Source organism: Marmota monax, unplaced genomic scaffold, assembly GCF_021218885.2.
Source record: "Marmota monax isolate L192 unplaced genomic scaffold, Marmota_monax_Labrador192_F-V1.1 WCK01_AAM20220418_F8-fsc00180, whole genome shotgun sequence".
Lineage (NCBI taxonomy): Eukaryota > Metazoa > Chordata > Mammalia > Rodentia > Sciuridae > Marmota > Marmota monax.
The window spans coordinates 3,156,393-3,182,377 of NW_026693881.1; the positions used below are offsets into that span (position 1 = coordinate 3,156,393).

General features: G+C 39.8%; 1 protein-coding gene across 1 annotated transcript; it reads right to left on the bottom strand.

Annotated features, from left to right (window-relative positions):
- Nucleotides 1–801: 801 nt before the first annotated feature.
- Nucleotides 802–25,371, bottom strand: Znf367 (zinc finger protein 367). The gene is made up of 5 exons (XM_046462803.2): nt 24,964–25,371; nt 13,611–13,761; nt 10,774–10,893; nt 5,812–5,950; nt 802–3,306 (listed from the first exon to the last, which is right to left on the bottom strand). Exons 1-5 carry the CDS (start codon nt 25,369–25,371, stop codon nt 3,084–3,086), a joined length of 1,041 nt encoding a protein of 346 aa, XP_046318759.1. The 3' UTR covers nt 802–3,083.
- Nucleotides 25,372–25,985: the final 614 nt, after the last annotated feature.

Here is a 25,985-nt window from a genome sequence, read left to right on the forward strand (position 1 = left end):
GCACTTTGTGGTGGGTTCTGTCCCCACCTGGGGCTGTTTCTTTCCCAAGAGGAAAGCGATTGCACATCAGAGGTTCTAGTTAACTGAAGGAAATCCTCCCAGAACTGGTCATGCTAGCCAGCCTACCTGTTCTAGTTAACTTGTGAAAGTTTCGATTTTTGGAAATGCTAAAGATTAGCAGCTCAGTTGGTAGAGCGCTTGCCTCGCATGCACAAGGAAGGCCCTAGGTTCAATCCCCAGCACCACACACACAAAGCCGTGGTACGGGCCTGTGATCCCAGCGACTCCGGAGGCTGAGGCTGTGGCAAGTTCAAGGCCAGCCTCAGCAACCTGGGGAGACTATCTCAAGATAAAGAAAAGGACTGGAGATGTGTAGTTCAGTGGCAGAGGAGACCTAACAATTTTCAGTTAAATTCTCGAAGCCTAACTGTATAAATGACAGAACAATTGTTACAGCTATGCAAAAAAGATACCTGGGACGGAACTGGAATGTAATATAAAATGCACCCAAACACTTTCTTTTCTTTTTTTTTTTTTAAAGAGAGAGAGAGAGAGAATTTTTTAAGGTTTATTTTTAGTTTTCGGCAGACACAACATCTTTGTATGTGGTGCTGAGGATCGAACCCGGGCCGCACGCATGCCAGGCGAGCGCGCTACCGCTTGAGCCACATCCCCAGCCCAAACACCCAAACACTTTCGATGGAAGAATGTAGAGCTGTCGATCATGTTTCTAGTTTTTAAGACTTTTATATTGTGGTTATATTTATGAGGAAAAAATATAAAAACTTCAAGGATATACTCTTTAAGCTTTAAGTTAAAATAAAATTTTATTCAAAGCATCTTTTAAAATTACAGCATGTGTATTCATATGCTGTTAAATCTGCCAAACTACAACTTAGCCACGTGAAGCATAAAACACTTCAAAAGTTTGAATGTAAACCACATTTTTAAAACAAAAAGCAGTCTTAACACACCTCAAATTTTAGATGCCAATGTATTTCCAAGGATATAGCTTATATCAAAAAAAATCTCTGAACTGTTTCTAGAGCTGTAATAATTTCTTAAGCTATTCCAATTATACAAATAAAAAATGTTTGTGAATATAACTACTGTGGTTGACAAAAGCTGACTGGAGAAACAAACAAATAAAAACCCCTACTTTTTTTGAAGCCCTTAAATTTTATCATCTGTCAGTTGGCAAGTATTTGTATTTTTTAAATTTGTACTGCCTTTCCTTCTCAGATAAGTTTATCAGATTTTAAATTTCAAGACTAATGAGTGTTGCTTTACAGTTCATATAAATGATATTTGAAAGGAAAAATTCTAGAGTAAATGTTGAAACCTAAACCAAGAAAATTCAGATGCTATGGTCTCTGACCATGCTTGTAAGTGCTCCAAGTTAAAATTCTATATACCAGATTACAAACAAACTTCTTAGACCATTACAAATATAAATTCTCTTATTACAAAAAAAAAAAAAATCCCTAAAGATTTGTGATTTACTGTACAGAGGAATTACATTTTTAAAGTATGTCCTCATCATACACATTATTGTTAACTATCATTTTTCTTTCACACTTCCGCTCCTCCTCAAGACATTTACAGACCTCCCCTTCCCAAGGCTGTGACCTGGGCACTGCCACACACTGGGATGTTTGGATAAAGAAGCCTACCTTCTGGATAAGGTGTGAACTGCACTTCAACTCAAGAAAAAAAAGGTGCTGAAGAGCCTATCTTTCCCCTCTACTACTCTTGAGGTTCACTCCAATTAAGCAATCTGTAAATTACCATGCTCTGCATGTCCTTTAGTTCAGCCCAAAACAAAAGCTAAAACCATGGAGGCTTTTGCCTATGTAAAGGAGGTGGACTGCTCAGCTCCTGATTTTCCTGTTCATGCTTCAGTACATAAAGTGGTGTTCAATAACTTCATCTATTTGGAAAAAACCACCACACAAGTTAACACACTTGCAGTTTAAAACTAGTCCAGAAGCCTACATATTTGAGTAGCTAATATTTTCTGCAGTGTTTAACTCATAGCTAAATTTAGTGAACACAAAATAGCTTGGCATGTTATTCTGAAGTAAAGCAAGAAGGTGGCTTTATGCACTGAAAATATAAATACGGAGGCTTCCACTTGCTAATAATCCTAAAAAGCAGTACAACTAAAATTTAGTGTTTGCTAACAAAAGATCTAAAACATTTCACTACAAAACAACCCTGTAGATGTCCCTTTTATTAATAAAAATCCAAGTGCCAAATCTCATTACAGGGCCCATTGTATATAAAAAAAAATTACCAGTTACCATGTTACCTAGACTTTGCAAGATTAATCACTCAATTTCAGCAAATGTGAAATGTGCAAAAGTTCCCCAGTTAACATGCTAGGAATGACAAGTGCTTCTCAAACTTAAACATTATAGTGAGTTAGAAAGCCCCAGAAAGATAAGAATAAGACTGATTTTACTCCAATTTTGAAAATTATGAACTACTGTGCATCTTACCAAGATCCTCAAATATCTGTTTTCTTCCAAGTCCATAACTTAGAACATCATCCCAAATAGTCAGCTTCCCATTTCTCAAGCCTTATTGGACACGCTATTTTGTAATTTAAAATATATATCTTACATATTTCATACTTTCTTGCTTCAGTGTTTACAGTATTGTTAAACATATTAATATACATTGTTAAAAATGATCTTATAAATAGTCTCTTTCAACCTTCTTTGGCTATTTGTACCATTCTGTTTTTTTTCACAAGTGTCTTATTCAGAAAGTGCTTCCTGTGAGAACTGCTTCCAAAGAATGCATTAAACTTGCAAAATCTAGCTTCCCACAATATGTAGTTTTCTACCCTGTACTGTGCAGTCCATATTTACAAAATATTTTAAACTTTACATCCAATCCATTTCCATATAAAAAAAGTGCAATTCTCTCTCACCCCATACTCTGGGGCAATGACATTCTTCATGAATTTCTACAGAATAGCAGCCTATGATAAGCAAATAAGGTGCTTAGCTTATGCCCAAGGATCTACTTTGTAAGTACATGGGCAGTACTTCTGTACAGTGGAGAGTCTGTGCAGGCTACTGGCGGAGCGGTGCCCCAGTCAGGTTGGCCAGCTCGATGAGCGCCAGGGCCCCGTGCAGGCGCTCCCGCTGCTCCTGCAGCCGGCGCTGGGCGCCACTCTTCTCATCCTCCTCCTCATCAGACTGGAGGAACTCCAGAGGGTCCTGCTGCTCCTGGTCAGCCTTCTGAGCCAGCTTGCCCTTCAGAGCGGGGGCGCGCTGCTCTCTCGTCTCCCAGTACCTGGGTAAAGAGCAGGCACGTCAGCTCTGTGGTTGACAAATTCCCAAAAGAGTTACTTCTGGTTAAACAAAGTTCTTTAACACAGTATTGCTTTTCTGTGTTCCAGTTCTAAAGTGAGTTCACATATATACTTTCCATTTACAAAGGGAAAATAACTCAGAAAGAAGTGAAGACTCTGGCTCATGCTTCTGTAATCAAAACCTGGCAGTTCAGATTTTACGCTGGACTCTCTAATCTTGAGTTTTTACCATTAAACCATAGCTGCTCTCGAGCTGGGGATGTAGCTGAGTGGTAGAGCACCTGCCTAGCCTGCATAAGTTCCTGGATTCGATCTAATACTAGAGATAAAAAAACACACACAAAAAAACTGCCTTAAATCTCATGAGAAATGGACTAGAGTAATACAGAAATATTAGGGGGAAAGTCATTAGAAACCTCATTAGAAACCTGTCTAGCTGAGAGCAGTAGCACCCACCTATAATCCCTGCAACTTGGGAGACTAAAGCAGAAGGATACAGTTTGAGGTCAGCCTCAGCAACTTAAAGAGTACTAGGTTCAATCCCCAGTACCAAAAAAATAGTCCACAGAAGGATGGCCACTTCTTACAGAGTTGACTATGTAAAAATATTAAATTTCCAAAATATGACAGAAGGATTAATATCTGTAACATACAGTTTCAAAAACTTAACAATACTACCCTTATTCAACTATATGAATGACTGATATTCACAAGAGAAAATTGATATTTAAATGACAGCACCATTATATACAAAAATGTCCATACAAAGTCTTGTGTATTAGTATTCATAATAACTTTATCTGTAACAGCTAAAAACAACCCAAAATGTCAACAGGTAAATGAATACACAAGTTGAGATGTATCCACACAATGGATTACTAGTCAGCAACAAAAGGAATGAACTTCTGACACACTCAATTGTGGATCCATCTCAGAATACTTAAGTCAGAAGCAAGACGAACAGGACATACGCTGACTACATTTGTATAAAATTCTAGAAAATGCAAACCAGAAGTGACAGTAGGTCAGTGTTTGGGGGCTAGGGTGGGGGAGTTACAGAGGGGCTTGAGGAAACTGGGAAGTAATGTTCAAGTCCATCATCTGGACTCTGGTGATGGTCTCAGGTGTAGACATATGTCAAGATGTATCAAGTTGAACATTTCAATTATATACAATTTATTATATGTCAATTATACCACAACAAAGCTGTTTGAAAATCACATACAAAAAGTAATTACCAGATTTCAGAAAATCTAGACTACTCAATCTAGGAAAGTACTGGTAATACCTTTAAGAGGTATATAGGAAATGCAGTGACTTCAGTGTGATTTGAAGGACAACTAGGAAGTTTAGAAAGGTCAGCAGGAAGCAGGTCCTAAAGGGCTTTAAATGCCACAGGAGGTTTAGGCTTCAGCCTGAGGGCATTTTAGAGACCTCCCTCTGGTAACAGAACAGAGAATGGATTGTGAGAGTTCAAGTAGCTAAACTTGAGCTAGCCAGGAGGCAGAGTCACTGATAGGACACCGAAGACCAGTAAGTTTCTGTGGCTTGGGGAAAATTAGAATCAGGAGAAAGAAGAGTGCTATGGTTTGGGTAGATACCCCAAAAGGTTTCATGTGTGGGACACTTGGTCCCCAGTGTGGTGATGTTGAGAGGTAGAAGAAGTGAGTTTTAAGAGCTGAGACCCAATACAAGGTAATTAGGCCATGGATTTGCTGCCTTAGAAGGTATTAATATAGCTCTCTCGCAGGACCTGAGTTAAGTCCTCTAAGAGAGTGGATTATTATAAAAAACAAAGAACTTGGTTCCTGAATCTCTCTGGCTTCCTATCTGGCCACAGGTGTTTCCACTGTTATGATTCCATCTGCCATGGAGCCCTCACCAAAAACAATCAGATGGGGCTGCCTGACCTTGAATTTTCAACCTCCAACATGTACACTAAATAAACCTCTTTCATTTAAAATAGCCAGTCTCAGGTATTTTGTTATAGTAAGAGAAAATGGACTAATAAGGGAAGGGAGGAAGTGATGGAAAATTTTAGTTTAAGGGCCTCAGGGATATCACATTTAAATAGAAAATTTCTCTGAATTTGAGTAATCAAATTGTATTTTCAGATTCCATTATTTGATTCTTATATAATTTATCCTCACAAAACATGCAATTTATCCATTCAACTACTGTTTAACATCCATAAACTGTGGTAGGCCCTAAGGACTCCCCAGGGACAAGACAAACATTCCTGTCCTCATGGACCTTCTAGTCCAGCAGGGAAAGTAGGCAATAAACAAATGTGTGATGGATGCTTTGAAAGGGAAAATAGTGTGTTATATAAGCATCTATTAAATGGGTCCAAGCCTGTTTGTTTTGGGAGCTATTTCAAGTTATTTCATAAGATGTACAGAAGCAACATTTGAAATAAGAACATTCTCTAACCCAGACCCAAGCCCAACAGGCCCACTCCCAGGGACTAAGCATGGATGCCTTACTTTGCCAGCCACTCGGCAGCAGCCTTGTTGTCTGCAGCCTGGTGCTTGCTCAGTGTGTCCGTAGGCTCCTCTCGCTTCAGTCTGGCATAAGGGTGCTTTGGACAGTGGCGGTTTGCATGGGTGAATCTGCTCAGGCAGCCTTTAAAACACCAACGGAACCACTTGTTAGAACCTGGACATCCAACAGACATATTGAAAATGTTCCACCTCATTGGTATCCAAGCAAGGTTACCTTTAATTAAATGAAGACGGTGAGCTTCAACAGACTAGAACCAAACAAGCCTCTGAATGGTCTTAGCAATGCCAGTGGGGGGACAGGAAGACAGCTCTGATACAACTTAGTCATCGCCATGTACATGTGCCAAGCCCCACGAGAAATGCAAGTCATAAACACTGAACACCTCAAAGCTGAGAATTCCATTCTTGGAGTCTATCACAGGAAACATCTCAAAAGATACTCAAAGCTATAAGTATAAAAACATTCCCTCAACTTTGCTAGTGACAAGCAAATTTTAAAAACTGGTCAAATAGATATTGGATGTGTAACCCTGAGGTCATCATTTTGCATAAAACTATAGTATTCTATGTAAAACCATAGTTATAGGAATAGGGTAGAACCATGCTAAATTTCAAATATAACCATAAAAATGAGCATAAGAAAAAAATCTTTAAAAATTGTGATTAAAAAATTATGTAAGAAAATATGCTTTCTTCACGTAATAGTTAAAGAGTTTAAAACCAACATAAAGGCAAGCTCTACACTTACTTTTAAAGATTTTCTACTCCCTACAACTAAATGTGGTATTTTTAATTGCCTTTTAAGGTTTTCATCTGTAAAGAATATTTTATTTAAAAATCAGTCATTTCCAAGATTTTCAGCATGGGTCACAATTAACAAAAAAAGCTTAATAATGTTTTAAAAAATTTATGTCAAAAATTTCTCCATAGGGCTGGGGTTGTGGCTCAGTGGTAGACCGCTCACCTAGCATGTGCGAGGCCCTGGATTCAATCCTCAGCACCACATAAAAATAAATAAATAAAATAAAGGTACTGTGTCCAACTACAACTAAAAAATAAATATTAAAAAAATAAAAAATAAATTTAAAAAATTTCTCCATAGACTCCACTGCTGAGCTTAGCCACAACCCATTCAAGAGACAGCGGACCTTGCTCCACACACACAAACCCTGCTCCAACTTCCACAGTACTTCAACACTGAGAGTAAGGGAGACAAAAAAAAATCCCAAACCGACAAGCAGACCCCACACAGGAACCACCTGGGGAGGGAGGCGCCTAAGGTTCCACTCATGGACATTTGTTCCCACAGCAAAACAGAGAAAGCCTCCAATATGGAGGCTCAGAGGAATCCACAGTTGAGCAGCTCTCCAAGAATGACCTAAATCAGCAGCTCTACAGTGGCAAACAGAGAGGCACTGGAGCTTGAACTTCGCACTTGGATAACACTGAGCCTGTATGTTGAAGCTAATATATAACAACAGCACAGGACAACCACTCACCAAAGAATCCTTGATGGAAGAAGACTCCATCAAAACATGCCAGTCTAAGACCTCTGAAAACTTGAGTAAACAGTCTCCCCCTTAAATTTACAATTCCCTAAGGAACCCACAGATATTGAAAGAATGAAATTCCAGAGAAAGACTATAAAAAATTGATTATTAAAAGACCTAAGGAATGAATTAAGAGAGCACATATAGAAAATGAAATACAATTTCAGTAAAAAGCTACAGATTCTGAACAGAAACTAATCAGAACACCCGGAAGTGAAAGATACAATAAAATTAAAAATTCACTTGAAAGTATCATAAAAGTTGGATTACGGTGCTGGGGTTGTGGCTCAGTAGTAGAGCACTTGCCTTGCATGTGTGAGGCACTGGGTTCGATCCTCAGCACCGCATAATAAATAAATAAAATAAATAAACAAAGAAATAAAGGTATATTTAAAAAAAAGTTGGATTACATAGAAAATAGAACATCAGCCAGGCGTGGCACATGCCTGTAATCCCAGCAACTTGGGAGGCCAAGGCAGGAGGACCACAAGTTCAAAGCCAGCCTCAAAATAAAAATAAAAAAGAGCTGGGGTTGTGGCTCAGTGTTTAAGCCTACCTAGGTTCAATCCCTGGTATCAGAAAAAAAAAAAAGGAAAACAGGACTTCAAACCTCAAAGACAGGACATATGAACTTTAATACTCAGCAAGTGGTTAAGAAAAAGCAAATGAGGAGACCATGATTAGAGTATACAAGAACTCAGGAACAATATTAAGAGACACTGGAATTGAAGAGACTAATGGCATTAGAAACCTTTTCAGTGAAATAATAGGAAATTTTCTAAACCCTAGGAATGAAAGTGACATCCCTATATAAGAGGCATCTAGAATCCCAAATAAATAAAATCAAAAAGAATCTCTAAGATACATCATAATCAAAATTCCAAACAGAAAAAACAAGGATAGAATATTAAGTCACAAGAGAAAAAACATCAGGTCACATTTAGAGATAAACCAATAAAGGTTTACTTCCGACTTCTCAGCTCAGACGCTAAAATCCAGAAGGGCAAATAAGTAAAAATAAAGAAATAAAATCCAGAAGGAATGAGATAATAATCTAAGCTCGATGGAAAACAATTACCAAGATTGCTATACCCAGCAAAGTGAGCATTGAGAATTATAGAGAAATAAAAGTATTCCAAAATAAGGATAAACTGAAAAAAATCATGAGCCACTAAGCCACTACCACAGGAAATACTTAAAAACAAACTAGAGAACTCCCAAATTCATAAAGCTCATTAGAAGAGTAATTAAGCAAAAGAAAATTAAAACCGAATTAAATATATGAAACAAATCAAAATGGGAGGCAATAATAAATATACCTCCATAATAATTGAACATAAATGGTCTCAACTCTCTGAAAGACAGAGACTGGCAGAGTGGATTAAAAAAAAAGACCCAGGGGGCTGGGGTTGTAGCCCAGTGGTAGAATGCTTGCCTAGCACATGTGAGGCTCTGGGTTCCATCCGTAGCAGCTCATAAAAATAAATAAATAAAGGCATGTATCTATCTAAAACTAAAAATATTTTTTAAAAAACACCATGCTGTTTGTAAGAGACTTATAGGCAGGCATCCACAGCACGAAAATAAGTAGAAAAAGACATTCCAAGCAAATTGAGTCCAAAAACAAGCAGGAATAGCTATTGTCATATTCAACAAAGTGATTTCAAGCAAAAATCAGAAGCAGCAAGAAAGGCCACTAAATACTGGTAAAAGGAAAAATCTAACACCTCTTGACATTAGGTTTCAGATAAACCCCAAAACAATAATATCAGAGGACGGCAATACATCCCTCTCACCAATAGACAAGTCATCCAGGCATAAAATAGACACTTCTGACCTAAATAATACTATAAATTCAAATGGACCTAAGAGACATCTTAGAATATTTCATCCAACAACAGCTAAATTCACTTTCTTCTCAGAAGCTCATGTAATCTTCTCCAAAATAGGCCATATTAAAGATCAAGAAGCAAATCTTAACACAAAACAAAGGGGGGAAAATGTATATACATATAATCCCTTGCATCTTATCAGATAAAAATGGAATAAAATTAGAAATGAACACCAATAAACATTACAGAAACCACATAAACATCTGGAGATTGAACAATATTTTTTTTGAATGAGGAATGGATCATAGAAGAAATGAAGAAAAATCTTAAAAATTCCTGGAATCAAACAATAGTGATACAACACACCAAAATCTGAGACACCATAAAGGCAGTTCCAAGAGGAAAGCTTATAGCATTAAGTGCCTACATTAAAAAAACAGAGAGACTCCCAAATAAACAATCTAATGCTACATCTTGAGGTCTTACAGCAGGAACGAACTAATTACAAAACCAGTAGAAGACAGGAAATAATTAAGATCACAAACAAATTAATAAAATGGAAATAAGAGTCGGTTCTTTTGAAAAAATAAACAAGATTGGTAAACCCTTAGCAAAACTAACCAGAAGAAGACAGAAGGTCCAAACCAACAGACATTTCTGAAATCCAGAGGAACTATTTTGAAAACAGGGAGCAGGGAAGGTACATTTATACATTGTTAATAGGACTGCAAATTTTGAAAAGCAGTATGGAAATTCCTCAAAAAACTAGGAATGGAACCACCATGTGATCCAGCTATCCCAGTCCTTGGTATTTATCCAAACAAACTAAAATCAGTATATTATAGTGATACATGAATATCAATAATTATAGCTGTACAATTCACAATAGCCAAGTTTATAAAACCTACCTAGGTGCCTCTGAACACACAAATGAATAAAGTAAATGTCTATATTTGCACAATGGAGTTCTACTCAATCATAAAGGAGAATGAAATTAAATGGTAAATGGATGGAGCTGGAGAACATCATGCTAAGTGAAATAAGCCAGAAAGTTAAGGGTCAAATGTTTTCTCTCATATGTGGAAGTGGGTGGTGTGGGGTTGGGGGATGGAGGGGAAAGGAATTAAAAAAGAAGAAGGAATCTCACCAAAATAGATGGGAGACCAGTGAAATAGAGGAAGGGGTTCAAGAGGGAGAGAGAAAGGGAAGACATGGGAAAGTACTAGGGAAAAAAGATCTACCAAATTTAGCTGTGCCCATGTACTGTTATACCACAATAAATCTTGTGGTACTTAGGTTTTCCATACATATATGGAATGCACTAATTAAAATAATAGAAGGGAATTAATAGAGTAGAGCAAGTCCTGGGGAAAGACACTGAGCGAAGTACATGCATGTACAAATACGGCATAATAAGCCATCTGTGAGGTATCATTATAGTGCACCAATGAAAAATAAATTGTAAAAGGAGAAAAAAATCTCTCCCTCCAAAAAGCAGAGGTAAAACATATTTTAACTAATAACTAGTATCTATTCTATAAATTTAATTTCTAACACCATACCATTTTCCGAACAAACAAAAGGCTTCTCTCCAGTATGAAGACGCTGATGTGTTTTGAGCTGTCCACTTTGAACAAAGGCTTTCCCACAGTCTGGGTAGTCACACAGATAGGGCCTCTCACCTAAGAGAATATATTACATGAGGCAGTGAGTGAGAAGAGGAAGAGTCAGAGAAAAATCAACCTGGTGTATGTAGATCATGACTCCAGCCAACAATAAAACACAGGTCATAGCCCACGCAGACCAGCAAGCACTTAGATGGTATCAGCAGCTCTTCTCTGGGGAGCACAGTGTTTCCTTAGGTCTTGGGCTTTTGGGAACCCAAGTTCAAGTCCTTGAAGTCACCACTTCAGCTTATCTATCCCATAGTCCCATAGTCCAGTCACTAGCTCTTACTGATTCTTTACGATGTCTCCCACTCCTGCTTCCCAGGGGTATTTTCCCTGGTCAGGCTGGCATCCCCCACTGGCCCAGAAAAGACCCTCCAGCAGGTCTGCTAGTGGCCTCTAGACACTTCCCTGCACAGGATACCAGACTAGCTGTCATGGAACTCTGCTTTTTTGATACCCACAACCCATAAATCACCCCCAGCCTCGGACAACTAAAAATTGCCTGCTGACTATTCAGTGGTATCCTAATATCTGCACTGTAGCAGCCTCACCAACCTCACTGGCCACGGGTGAGGGACAGGGTTGAATCCTGACTTCCCTTCTGGAGAATCATTCAGTCAGGAGGCAATTCCTACTCACCTTGTGCTAATCCTCGAAAATCCTATATTCCCAGCCCCACAATCTTCCCAATCCTGTGGACTCTCAATCACTCTTCCTACCTGCCTTGGCTTCCAAATCCTTGAACTTTGTATGCCTTCATGAACTTTATGTCCTGTGTTGTTTATGTATCATAAAAGCCTTCTTCCAAAAATTCATACCACCTTATACTTCATTTAAATTCCTATAAATAACCCAATGCTAGGCTCACACAAAGTGCTCAAAAATGTTGTTTAAGCCAGGCACAGCTGTGCACACCTGTAATCCCAGCGATTCAGGAGGCTGAGGCAAGAGGATGGCAAGTTTGAAGGCAGCCTCCAAAACTTAGCAAGGCCCTAAGCAACTGAGCAAGAGCAAGATCCTGTCTCAAAATTAAAAATAAAAAGGACTGGGGATATGGTTCAGTGGCTAAGCACTCCTGGGTTTAGTCCCCAGTACCAAAAAATAATTGTTCAATCTTAATTACAATTGTTATTTCTTGAAAAAAAAAAAGATCATTTAACCAACATATTACACACTGGTTCTTCTTAACATGACTCAGAACAATAACAGATCGTCCCCTAAATTTTTCATTATATAGAGAGATACTAAGTGGTCATGATAGTTGGATGTATCTTAATAAAACACAGGATTGTAGGGGCATTATTTAAAATAGGAAGAGAAAAACTTTTTGCAAAGTACACGCTATTAGAGCTTAACTACTTATCAGGCATGTCGGTCTTAGCTTCCCGGCGAAGTATCAGGTGACACCCAGAGGAGCAGGGAGGGGTAAGTCAGGACTGGGCCTTGAGCCTCTCCTCACGAGGCTACAGTCTTCACTCTTACCCACACTGGCAGCAAGCATTCTATGACTTGCAAACCAGTTTTTTAGGTATATTTCAAACTAATAAAGTTAAAAAATATATACATAAAAATTCTCAAAAGTAACTATTTCATTAAGTAAGTTTTTACTAATGGAATCTAAATTCCCCTAGCCATCTTATAATGATTCAAAATTATAACTTTACCCATTTTTCAGGGATTTAATGAAGAAAACCTTATCATATTAAAATATCTCTCTTCAACAAACATAAAAAAATATGAAACAATCACCATAATGGGAAAAATAAAGGACCGAGGATTACAAGGCCAATTTTAGACCAGAACAGCCCAATAGACATATATTTTGAACTGCCCATAGAAGCCACTTTAGACAAGATAAAAAGAAACAGGTGAAATTAATGTTTTTCTTAATCCAGTTTCTCTAAAATATTTCATTTCAACACCTAAAAATGAATTTCTGGATTATTTATTCCTCTTTTTTCATACAAAGTGTACTCTTACCCACCATCTCAATTCAGACTGCTCACATTTCAAGTGCCCAACAGTCGCATGTGCTAGCAACTGCAGTATTGGGCAACACCACTCTGTACTTAAGATAATGACAGTCTATAAACCAGTGGCAATTGGGTTTTTGACACTTCAGCTTCCTCGTCTTTAAATTATTAGATGAACTATAAGGTAAATCATTCCTATGAGGCCAACTTTATAGAAAGAACAGGACCCTCGATAAATTACTTTTTTGGCTCTGTACATAGTATTTAAAATGTAAGCGTATAAGTTCTATGTACAAATAAAGATGTATGAGAATCTTGGGGATACCTACTTACCATTTATTTCAAAAAAAGAAAGAAGAAAAATCAGTTCACCATAGAGTTAATGGTTAGGTCAAACTGAAAAAACTCTACAAATTCTATTAAACTATTGACCATTGCTGTTTTAGTATTTGGCCTACAAATTAACTTTAACAATTACAAAGATAATATTAAGTAAAATTCTGAAGGAAGAACCAAATTTAATAAAATGACTGTGACATCTAAATTACTATAACTTTAATAGCTACACGGAACCAGTGTTCTTAAAAACACCACTCCCCATCTACAGGAAACTGACTACGCCGTGCCTATTTTTAAAAACTTCATAAATGATACTAGTAATGTAAAGTAACTACAAACAATTTATAAGCACAAACACCGGATCAGTTTTCCAGTTAAGAATTACTTCCAGCATTCTCTAAAATGTGTTCAGCTCACCTGTGTGAGTTCTTTTGTGAGCCTGGAGCGACTTCTCCCTTGGAAACACCCTGTTACAGATGTTACATCGGATCCTGCTCGAGGAATGTTCTCCTTCATTTATTAAATCCCGGACAGTATCTGCTCTGGGTCTACCACGTCGGATTCCATCCTGTGGACAATTTGTATAAACCTTATTAAAATTTCTTGAACTCTCCTCAGTAAAGTCATGTATCATAAAAGATATCAATCTTTCTTGTGTGATATTAGCAAAAATGGTGAAGTAGGTGGCTCCAACAGGCCATCTGCTACAGATCACTGGAAAAATCCAGGAAAAACTACCTCAATCACCTTTGTCACAAGCCCAGAAATAGAAATTTACAGCAACTGGGTAAACACTAAGTCAAGAAAATGCCCACTTATTAACCCACTTGAATCAAAGTGTGAAATATGATATGTCAAGAACTATGCAATGTTTTGAACAACCAACAATAAAAATTTAAAAAAAGAAAATGCCCACTTAAAACAGGAGGAAAGCTGTGCAGCCCTTCTACTTGCCCTTTCTTTCTCCCTTCCCCAGAGGTGGTCCTGTAGACCACAGGCTGAAAGCTCAGTATGGGAACTTAATCCCTGCTTCCAAAGGGAGCAGAGAATACCTTCTTCTGAAAAAACTGTCTGATTTGACCTCCATGGGGGACCCTATGGACTGATGGTAAGACATTTGTTTTTGTTCTGGAACTGTCTTTGTTCTGGAACTTTGTTCTTGGAACTCTCTTGGGGCAGAAAATTGGCTATTCAGAGGGCACTTCTCAAAAACCTTAAGACAAATAATAACCTACTGCCATCTGGAGCAAGAGACTTCAAACCCATGAAAAGCCTGGGAGAAAAAGCTGGGAGAGAGTTTCTTTGGAAAATTAGGGCATTGAAAAGTACTCAGGTATTGGGAATCCAGAAAATGACCCAAGCACCCAGGGCATGTGTCAGAAGCATGCTTAAAAAAAAAAAAAAAAAAAAAAAAAAACTGTATAGACTCTAACATTTCACTTCTGACTGATTATCAGGCTCAGCACAAGCAGGAAATGAAGCACATTTTCAGTGTGAGCTGTGGATGAAGCTCAGTGGTAGAATACTTGTCCAGCAAGGCCCTGGGAGGGAGGGAGGGAGGGAGGGAGGTCCAACACAAAGCTATTCTGCATTTCTTTTCCTTTTGTGGGGCCTGGGAGAAAGAGGAGAGGGGAGCTCTAGGCATTCAAGGAAATCTCTCTCAAAATACTAGCTGGCTACATGCTAAAGTAACACAGCTTAGAGAATGCAACAATGAATACAAAGTTTAGAAAACTAGTTCAGAAAAATCACTAAACAACCACAACCCACAACACACAATAAAAGCAATACCTGAGGAGGAAGAATGTGAGTTCCAGAGTTACAACATTCAGATATTTTTAACAAATGTTACAAAACATGCTAAGAAATAAAGTATGGTACATATGCAAGAGATATTAACAGGAACAGACCAAGAAGAAGCACATATATTAGACTTAACAGAGAAAGACTTCAAATCAACTGTCAAATAAGCTCAGTAAGCTAAAAGAAACCAGAACAATCTCTCAATAAAAAGAATGCCAATAGGGCTTGGGTTATGGCACAGAGGTGGAGCGTTTGCCTAGTATGTGTGAGGGTTCGATCCTCAGCACCACACAAAAATAAACAAATAAAATGAAGGTATGCTGTCCATCTGCAACTACAAAAAAAAAAGAAAAGAAAGAAAAGAAAAGGAATGCCAATAATGAGATAGGAATTATCAAAAGGAACCAAATAGATATTATGGAGCTGAAAACTAAAAAATTAAAGTGAAAAAAAAATCCACTAAAGGGTTTATATGGCACAGTTGAGCTGGCAGAAGAATCAGTAAGTTTGAAAATGCTAGCTGCAATTATCCATTCTGAAGAACAGAAGAAAAAATAAGAATGAAGAAAAATAAAAAGAACATAAGACACTGGTAAGACACCATCGAGGATGCCAATATACACATAAATGGAGTGCTAGAGGTAAGAGAAAAGGACAAAATGAATGTTTGAAGGAATAGTGCCTGAAAATGTCCCAAATCTGGCAAGACACAAATCTAAACATCTGAGAAGCTCAAAAGATAAACACAAGAGATCCACAGTGAGACACACTGAATCATACTGTCAGAAGACAGACTCTTGAAAGCAGGGAGAGAGAAGTGACTTGTCATGCACAAAGGGGTCCCAAAGTGAGATTAATGCTGATTTCCTAGGAAAGCAGTGAAATGACACATTTAAGGCACTAAAAGAAGAAAAATGAATAATTCTATATCCAGCAAAAATATCCTTCAAAAAATGAAATTAAGCTGGGAGCACCTGAATCCCAGCAGCCTGGGAGGCTGAGCCAGGCAGCTCACAAGTTCAAAGCCAGCCTCAGCAAAAGTGAGGTGCTAAGCAATTCATTGAAACCCTGTGTTTAAATAAAATACAAAAAAGGGCTGGGGATGTGGCTCAGTGGTCAAGTGCCCCTGAGTTCAATCCCCAGCGCCAAAAAAAAAAACAAAGAAAGAAAGAAATTAAAGCCATTCCCAGTAAAACAAAAATCCATTGCTAGCATAGCTGCCTTACAAGAGCTAAAGGGGGTTCTTCAGGCAAAAATGAAATGATGCCAAGGGCTGTGACTGTAGCTCAGCGGCAGAGCGCTTGCCTAGCATGCCTGAGGAACTGGGTTTAATCCTCAGCACCACATAAATAAACAAAATAAAGGCATTGTGTCCATCTACAACTACATAAAATTTTTTTAAATGAAATGATACTAGATAATAATTCACAGCCTGATTAAGAAATACAGAACTGGGATGGGTAACAATGTAAATATAAAAGCCAGAATTATTGTATTTTTAGCTTTTAACTCCTTTTTACTTCTTTATAAAAGGCATATGTCATACTTAAAAAACAATAATTATACATCCATGTTAATAGGATCTCAATGTATAAAGATATAATTTAATCTGTGTGTGTGTGTGTGTGTGTGTGTATACCAGGGATTGAACTCAGCTTAACCACTGAGCCACATCCCCAGCCCTTTTAATTTGAGACAGGGTATCATTAAATTGCTTAGGGCCTCACTAAGTTGCTGAAGCTGGCTTTGAACTTGCAATCTTCCTGTCTCAGACTTCCTAGTCGCTGGAATTAGAAGAGGCGTGTGCTGCCACCCCCAGCTAAAGATGTAATTTGTGACAATGTAAGGGGGGATGAACAAAGCTGTATAGGAGTAGTTTGTATACTATTGAAGCTATAAAAATATTGATTCAAAATAGATTATCATAAGTTTAAAAGGTTAATAAAATTTCTCAGGGTAACCACTAACAAATTAAAAAAAAAAAAAAAGAAAGAAAGGAATTAAAACAGTACACTACATTAAAAAAAAAAGTCAATTGAGCACATAAGGCATTAATGGAGAAACAGAAACAAAACAAACATAAGCCATAAAAATCAAATAAGATGGCAGAAGTCCTTCTTCATCAGTAATTACTTCAAAAATGAACAGGTTAAACTCTCAATTAAAAAGCAGAGATTGACAGAAATGCATTTTTTTAATGACCCAGCTATATGCTGTCCAAAAAGAGTTTCACATTAGATTCAAAACCACAAGTAGATTAAAAACAAAAGGATAGAAAAAGATACAATTTATAAATATATACACAAAAACAACAGTTCCCCAAAAATATATGGAACAAAAATTGGCACAGTTAAAGAAAGAGAGATCAAAATTATCCAGAAACTTCAAAAACCTCATAGTATATAAGGTAACTAAGCAGAAGATCCACAAGAAATATTTTCCAGAACAGACCATGTTGGGCCACAAAACAATCCTCAACAATTTCTTTTTAAATATCAATTTATTTATTTATTTTTAGTTATTTGCGGACACAACATCTTTGTTTGTATGTGGTGCTGAGGATCGAACCCAGGCCGCACGCATGCCAGGGAGCGCGCTACCGCTTGAGCCACATCCCCAGCCCTCAACAAATTTTAAAAGACTGAAAGTATACAAACTATCTTCTCTGACCACATAGAATGAAACTATAAGTCAACAGGAGGAAAACAGAAACAAATAAGTGAGAATTTAAAAGTACACTTAATCAGCCAGCAGATCAAAGAGAAATCACAATGGAAAAGAAAATATTTTGACACAAATGGAAATGAAAACACATCAAAACTTAATTCAGGATTGGAAGACTTAATATTGATACTACCTAAAGTGAGCTTATAGATTTAACACAATCCTATTTAAAACTCCAGCACCCTTCTCTGCTTAAAGGGAAAAGGTAATCCGCATGTTCACTGGGGGATGGAGACTCACTGTTTAATGGATAGCTTTCTTTGAAGTGATAAATGTTTTGAAACTCTGCACAACATGTCACTGAACTGTACATTTTTAATAGTTAATGCTGTAAAATTTCACCTTAATTTAAAAACAATTAAAATCTGAATATACCATGGACCTCAGTTAATAACATCAATATTGTTCTTTTATTGTAATTAAAGTACCACCCTAATGTAACATGTTGGCAACAGGGGAAAGGGTGCAGTTCCTGGGAACATTTTCTATATATCTTTTAAAATATTTTTAGTTGTAGATGGACACAATACATTCAAAATACATTTATTTAGTTATGTGGTGCTAAGAATCGAACCCAGTACCTCACACATGCTAGGCAAGTGCTCTACCACCAGGCCACAATCTCAGCCCACATTTTCTATGTATCTAAAACTACTATAAACATTTTAAAAAATTTTTTATTTCCCAGGTAAGTTAACTTTTAACATGCCAGTTAAAGGAAAAACATATATTTTTAAAAAGCATCATGTACAACTACATGCAAAATAAATTTCTTTTTTTTTTTTTTTTTTTTTTGGTAACAGGGAATTTGTTTTTATTTTTATTTTATTTATTTATTTTTAACCCACAGGGCACTCAACCACTGACCAGCATCCCCAGCCCTTTTCACTTTTGAGGCAGGGTCTCACTTAATTGCTCAGGGGAGTCTCAAACTGGTGATCCTACTGCATCCCCCACCACAGCTGCTGGGATTACAGGTGTGTACCATCACAGCTGGAGCTTTTACTGCTTTTAATATAAAACCCTGAATGAAGACTTCCAAAAGCTTAAATATCAGCTTAAACATGAAGCCTAATAAGCTACAGCAAATTTCACTTTGAAAAGCTCAATCCTTACAGTCTAGCACAATCTATGCATTAAAAATCCTTAGATTTTAAAATTTACTTTCAGTACAAGTTAATGACCTGATTTTAATCTTATACCATGGAAATCCTAACTGGTTATACATTTATTTACTATTTTTGTTCTGAAAGTCAACAAAGTGTTTAAGAGTTAATGAAATCCTTACCTATATTTTCATTTGGTCTTTAGATATGGACTATGTATTAAACAGAAACCCCCCAAAATATTGATAATTGAAAAGATGTTTTCTGTTGGTAGAATAAATTTTCATTAGTTCTCAATAGTTCTTTCTTTTTTAAATAATTAATAATGTGAGAACACTACCTATCCAAAAGAATTGAAAACAGGATCTCAAAGAGATATTTGTGTACCTGTGTCCTTTGCACCAGTATTCACAATACCCAAGATATGGTGAGAACTCAAATGTCTACTGACTGATAAATGGATAAAGAAAATGTGGTATGAATGGATTATAAAGTGGGATATTACTCCACCTTTAAAAAGGGATCCTATTGGGCTGGGGATGTGGCTCAAGCGGTAGCGCGCTTGCCTGGCACGTGTGCGACCTGGGTTCGCACCACATACAAACAAAGATGTTGTGTCCGCCAATAACTAAAAATAAATAAATAAATAAATAAAATTCTCTCTCTTAAAAAAAAAAAGAAGATCCTATCATGCCATAGCATGGATGGACTTTAAGGACATTAGGCCAAGTGAAACAAGCTAGTCACAGAAAGACAAATTTTGCATACTTTCATTTATGAGGTATCTGAAGTAGTCAAATTCTTAGAAACAAGAAGTAAAATGGTAGTTGTCAGGGACTGAGGGGAGCAAGAAAAGGTAAGTTCAATGTGTACGAAGTTTCAGTTTTGTAAGTTTATTAAATGCTGGAGATCTTGCATGTAGTTGGCACTAATGTACTGGATACTTAAAATGGTCCAAGTGATAAATGTTTTGGGTTTTACCACAATTTTTTTTAAAAGAATGTGAGAAGACACATCATCACAATTTTAATATTGTAAAAATATTCACCCCTCTCACTGTAGGTCTAGAGAACAACATGGCCATATCACTTGCTGGTCAGTAAAATGTGAGTGAAAACAACATGTGCGACTTCTGAGCAAAACCTTTGGAAAACATCACTTGGTTCTACCATCTCTCTTCCCTGTCTTGAGACCCATCTAACCCAGGTAGGGGATTTCTTCTGAGACCTAGAATGAACAGGACGTGGAATACATGTATATTAGCCATCACAGACATATACCAAGAGTCATGCTGAGTCTGACTGAGATTTGGAGGTTGCATTCTGCAACTTGCTTTAGCCTACTAAGTGATTCATGCATGCCATTAATAACTATTGTTGATGGAACAAAGAGCTCATCAATTCTTCATTGATACTAAGACTGCAGAAGGAGGTATATAATAGAGGTCTTTCCCCAATCTTAATTAATCCTCACAAGTATCCAGTTATAATGAGGCTAGGAACTGGCATGATACTTGACCTACTTGTCCACATTAGCAAATCAACTTTGGGAAATTATTGGTGGTTATCAGATTCTTTAACCTTTTTTGGTTAAATATCTTCAACTAGCCACATTTAGCTCTAGCCTTGCTTGCTAAAATTGTTAACCCAGAGCCACCAATAGAGAGATCAAGCAGGAGTAAAATCAGAGAATCTACTGCCATCATTTATTGAGCCATGATAGTCATATGCATTGTTGCTGGTCATATATATATCAGGGACTGAACCCAGGGGAGCTTAACCACCAAGCCATATCCCCATCCCTTTTTATTTTGAGACAGGATCTCACTGGGTTGCTTACAGCCTGGCTAAATTGTTGAAGCTGGCTTCAAACCTGTGATCCTCCTCCTCAGCCTTCTGAGCCACTGGGATTACAGGCATGTGCCACCACATCTGGCAAATTTTGCTTAAAAAAAAACATAAAATAGGAACTGAGAGTGTAGCTCGGTCATAAGGTGCTTGTCTAGCATGCTTTTCAGGCCCTGGGTTTGAAAGTAGGGGTGGGGGTGGTGGGGAGAGCAAAATAATAACAACTATAAGACAGCATCTATGATAAACAAATAATAGGTGATGCTCTTAAGAAATGAACTTGAAATCAAGTTAATTAAAAACCTGAGTGATACAACTCCTTTGCCATAAAAGGATTTTTTTTTTTTTTAAACCAGGGATTGAACTCAGGGGCACTTAACCACTGAGCCACATCCCTAACCCATTTTTTATATTTTATTTAGTGATGGGGTTTCACTGAGTTGCTAAGCACCTCACTAAGTTGCTGAGGCTGGCTTTGAACTTGCTATCCTCCTGCCTCAGCCTCCTAAGCCGCTGGGATTATAGGCATGCACTACTGCGCCCAGCATGGAAGGATTCTAATATTTTCAAATACATAAAAACATTTACTCTACTACAATTTGAATCAACTGATTCATTAATACCAAAAACTTAAGTTTAAATTTAGCTATTATTATCTCTGCTTCTAGCTTTAATAAAAAGACAAGCATGTCTAACAGGGAGGGAGACAAAGTTAACCATAGAGCTGTTTTCTAGCAACTTTTAAGGAACATTGTTTCCTCCACAAGCAAATGTCTACATTTTCCAAATGAGAAGTAAAATATACACAACATTGGCCATATACAGGTAAGGGTTCACTAAATGTATTCTTTTAGCTGAGAAAATAATAAGGGAAATTAACCATCTGATGGCCTAAATAAATGAATAAAGAGCATCTTTTAGCAACACAAATTAAAATAAGTAATATGAAAGAGAACCATTTTTCATTCTGGCTGTGACAACACAATAAAAACATGTTTCTGGGTATGTTGTGGCAATGACAGGAACTCATCCACAGCCAAGGGAGATTATTTGTGGAGCCTGTTGATGAGTCAAATGAAAAAAGCAACACTAGCATGAAATTCTAAGAAGGAAAATGATTCCACTGCCCAAAATTGTTACATACTTTAGTAAATGTAATTGAAGAACAGAATTGCAATAACTCCAGAAGGCAGGTTAGTGATTTTTGAAAGTGTTTAGTCACGTGATGACTAAAAGACCTAAAAGTCCTTGACACAATCTTATATAAATAAAATCCAAATAAAGGGAAAACACAACCTAGAAGGGAAAGAAAAACAGGTCTTAGAGGGAGGCATGTGTACCTTGATGAGAAAGTGTAATTGATCCTACTTCCCTTACTTCCACATCTAGATCCAAATTTCCTGCATATCTGCTTCCTAACTCTTATCTCCCACTTCGACCTATCTTCACAATTTTCCAAGTCTCAATTCCAATTCATCCAATCATTATATACCCTTACCTAAAACATCTTAACTGATAGAGATGAGCTATAAATAGTATTTCAGAAGTCTACTTACATAGGCTTAATATTAAAAAATAATAAGTCACTATAGTCAGCTTATAGGTATGAGCAATATGGTACAGGGATTAAAACAAGGGAAAGTCCCCATCAGTTCTGCCACCTACCATATAATCTTAACAAGCTTGGTGATTCTTCTTTAATTTCTCCTTCCTTATCAAGTAGGTAGGATTAAATGAATTGTGATTCAAACTGTTCAACAGAGCCTAGCAGTTTGTTGTTAACATTATGAAGTGCTTACTTCATGGCAGACAATAAATGATGCTGCTATACTAACAGATTTAACATGGAGTAATCAAAAATTACCGTGTAACAATCAACTGTTTGTAAGATTACAGTCTAGATATTTGGATATAGAAGCGGGGATGAAGGATGGGCAGTGGCAGGTCTTGAGGGATGAATGGTATCTGAGAAACCATGTCCCTCCAGTCTCATGGTGGAGCTGTAACATCATGAATGCCATCCGAGTTGAGGGCAGAGGCACAAGCTGAGGCAGCAGAGGGAAGTTATACCTGCCTCTTCCCTCCCAGAATTCTACAACTTAGAAGATAACATTAATATGTAATTATATAATCATATACCAAAAGTGCTAAGCAATTTCATGATGAGAACTAAGTTGGCAGATGAAGGATGTTCTTTTCCCAGGCAAGAGAGGCAGTGTCTGGCAAGAAAAAACAAAAGAGCAAGAAAAGCAGACACTGGGTGTTCAGAACTCAGATGTGAACACCTCCCCTGGGAGCAGAGGCAACAGACAGACATTAAATGAGCACAAATGCTCTCAAGTCCACAGCTGTTAGTGCCTCGGAGTAGCCTTCTGCTCAGTGGAGAGAGCATGTTCCCAGCACTGGCTATATTGCAAAAACAGTGTCACCCATCTTCCCAACAAGTGAACTGACTCAATCACTACTGAGTAATTTAGAGAAGCAAAACAAAGTAAAAGGGGTCAGGACTTCCTGTCTTTAGTCCAATTTGCTGGCCACAAATCAAACTAGGTATACACCAGACCCATCTTTCTTAAATTGGGGAAGTTAAATGAATTTTTGAGTTGAATTTGGATTGCTTCATCAATAAAGGAGCAATATAAAATCAGCTTATCAAATAATTTATAAAAGTTAAAATATGGAAGACTGTGTAAGAAAGGAACAAAGAGAACTATAAAACAGCCTTTTCACTTCTACATGTTCTTCATAACTTCCAATATATATTACCTCTGGATAAAAGGTGGACAATGTATAAGTAAAATTCAAACCTAGGCGTTTTGTTAACGACTTTTATAAAAGGTTTCTGTGACAGTCTGTTTCAGACCAAAAAGTTAATTCATTTATCTATGACAATACTAATCTTGGATAATGCAAAATTTATTACTGAATAATAAATAATCCTCCACAAACATTCAGACATCTATGCCTTTCTCTTAACTATATAATAGAATCAAATGTGTATTTTAAAGGATTAAAACATGCAAATATGTTAACAGAAAAATATGCCTACATGCCTAAAAATATCTAAGATGGGTGGATCCCAGCCACCTTATTAGGACTACCTAGAGTCAGCCAACAGTAACAGTCAACTTCATTAATATCCCCAACTACTAGCATTTCTACTCTCAAATTTCTACTGAAGTGTAGTCTTCTCAAGATTTAAAATATCAAAGCACCATTCTTATAACTTTGTAGTTTTTTAATAACAATGTGAGCAGTAACAAATTGTATCAATTTCCTTAGCCAAAACGATAGTTTCGGGATTCTTGCTTCTCATGTGATGACCAAACTTGTTTCAATTTGTAAATAAGGTATCTGCCAACAGATTCACCGTATCCACTCGGTGATTTACCTCTTTAGCAAATTACTTATCTCATACAGAGATAAACCGAATCTGGTATCATAATGGTATCAGCACCATCTATTCATCATGCTGATATTTAGGGAGCGCCTTTATTGAGCACCAACAGAATGGAAGGCCTTCAAGTCGCACAGTCCACTAGATAGGAAAGGCCGCCCTGCCAGCGCTCGGGGTCTAAGAAGGAAGGCACGGCCACAGAAAGGCAGCAAGACCAGGGCCCCAGAACCCTGGCCAGCTCCGGGCTGTCCCGCTGCTTGGTCGTGTGCTCGGAAGGTCATCCGCCATCCTCCAGCCTCCACTGGCTGGTCTGCAGGATGTAGGTGCGCACCAAGTGGGCACACCCTCCAGCGCTACGGTGACAGCGAGCCACTAGCGGTCAGCGCCCAGTGTACCACTGTCCAGTGAGCTTCCCAGAGAGCAACAGGCTGGATGTATGAAAGGCAGCAAGGGCTCAACTTTCGCTGGGAGGATGCCCCGAAGTCCCCTCCCGGCCTCGGTCGTCTCCGCAGGACACCTCTGGCAGGGCGCGGCGACCTCAGTGACAGAGCAGTAACCGCGCGCTGCGCTCCTTCCCCACCCCGGCGCACGGCTGCGGGCGCCCGGCCCTCGCCTCGCTCCGGGCCAGAGGACGCGGCGACCGCTAACTTGGAGTCCGGTGCGCCCGGAGCGCGCCGCACCTGCTGGCGGGGCGCCGCGGGTCCCAGCCGCCGGCCGCCCACGTGACGCTGCCCCCCGCGGGCGGGTTTTGGCGCGCGGCAGTGACGTCAGGGCCTGTCAGCCGCCGCCCCCGCCGCGGCCAGAGCGACCCGCGTTGCCACTCGGCGCGGCCCCGCCCCACCCGTCCGCGGGGCAGCCGGCGCGCCGTTAACGGGCCGCGGCCCCGCGCTCACCTTGAGGGGGCCGCCGTCCGGGCTGCTCGCCTCCTCCTCGTCCTCGCCGCCCGAGGCGGCGGCGGAGGCGGGGGGCGGGGGCGCGCCCCGGCCCCGAGGCCCCGGGCGCTCGGCGGCGGCGGGCGGAGCGGCCGAGGCGGCTCCCGCAGCCCCCGGGCTGAGCGTCACGTTGTGCGCGTTCTCGCCCCAGCGCCACGGGTACACCATGAAGTCGCTGAAGCCGGGGCTGGTGGGCACGAGCGGCGGCGGCGGCTCCGGCTCGCCCCCGCCGCCGCACACGGGCTTGATCGGGGTCGTCCTGATGACCGACACCAGCACCCGCTTCGGGGACTCGTGGCAGAAGACGACGGGCGGCGGCGGCGGCGGCGGCGGGTGCTCTGCCATCGGCGCCTCCCCGCCGCGGATCATCGCCGGGCGCGCCGCGCTCTCGACCCGGTCCGGCCCTCGCTCGCCCGCCCGCGCTGCTCCGCGTCGCCGGCTCAGGCCCGCCGGCTCATGGCAGGCGGACACGGAGGAGCGGAGCGGCGCGGCGGGCCCGTCCGGGCAGGAAGGCTGGACCCGGCCCGGCCACGCCGCCCTCCGCTCTCTGTAATCCCGAATGCAGGTAGCGGCGGCGAGAAGCGACGGGCGGCCTGGTCTTGCGGTGACAGGAAAGCAGAACGCGCGGTACCGAGCCCCGAAAATAACAACCTGCGCCGCGGTCCCCGCTTGGGCTTTTCCCGCGTTACATTTCGCGCCTGGGCGGAACCAGCCACCGCTAGGCGCCTGCCCGCTGGCCGCCGCGGCGAGTGACAGGCCGCGCGAGCCAATGGCCGGACTCGGGCTTCTTTCTAGCGGAACGGGGCGGGGCCGGACCTGCGCGCGGGTCCCTACTGCCTCGCCATTGGCTGCCGCGCTCCTATTTTTTTCTGCGGCGAGGGCCAACAGCGTTCGAAACTCCGAGGGCGCGCGCGACGTCGGCACCCGCCCAGACACGCCCGCCAGGAGCCCCGCCCCACCGCCCTCCGCGCGTCGGCCTGGAC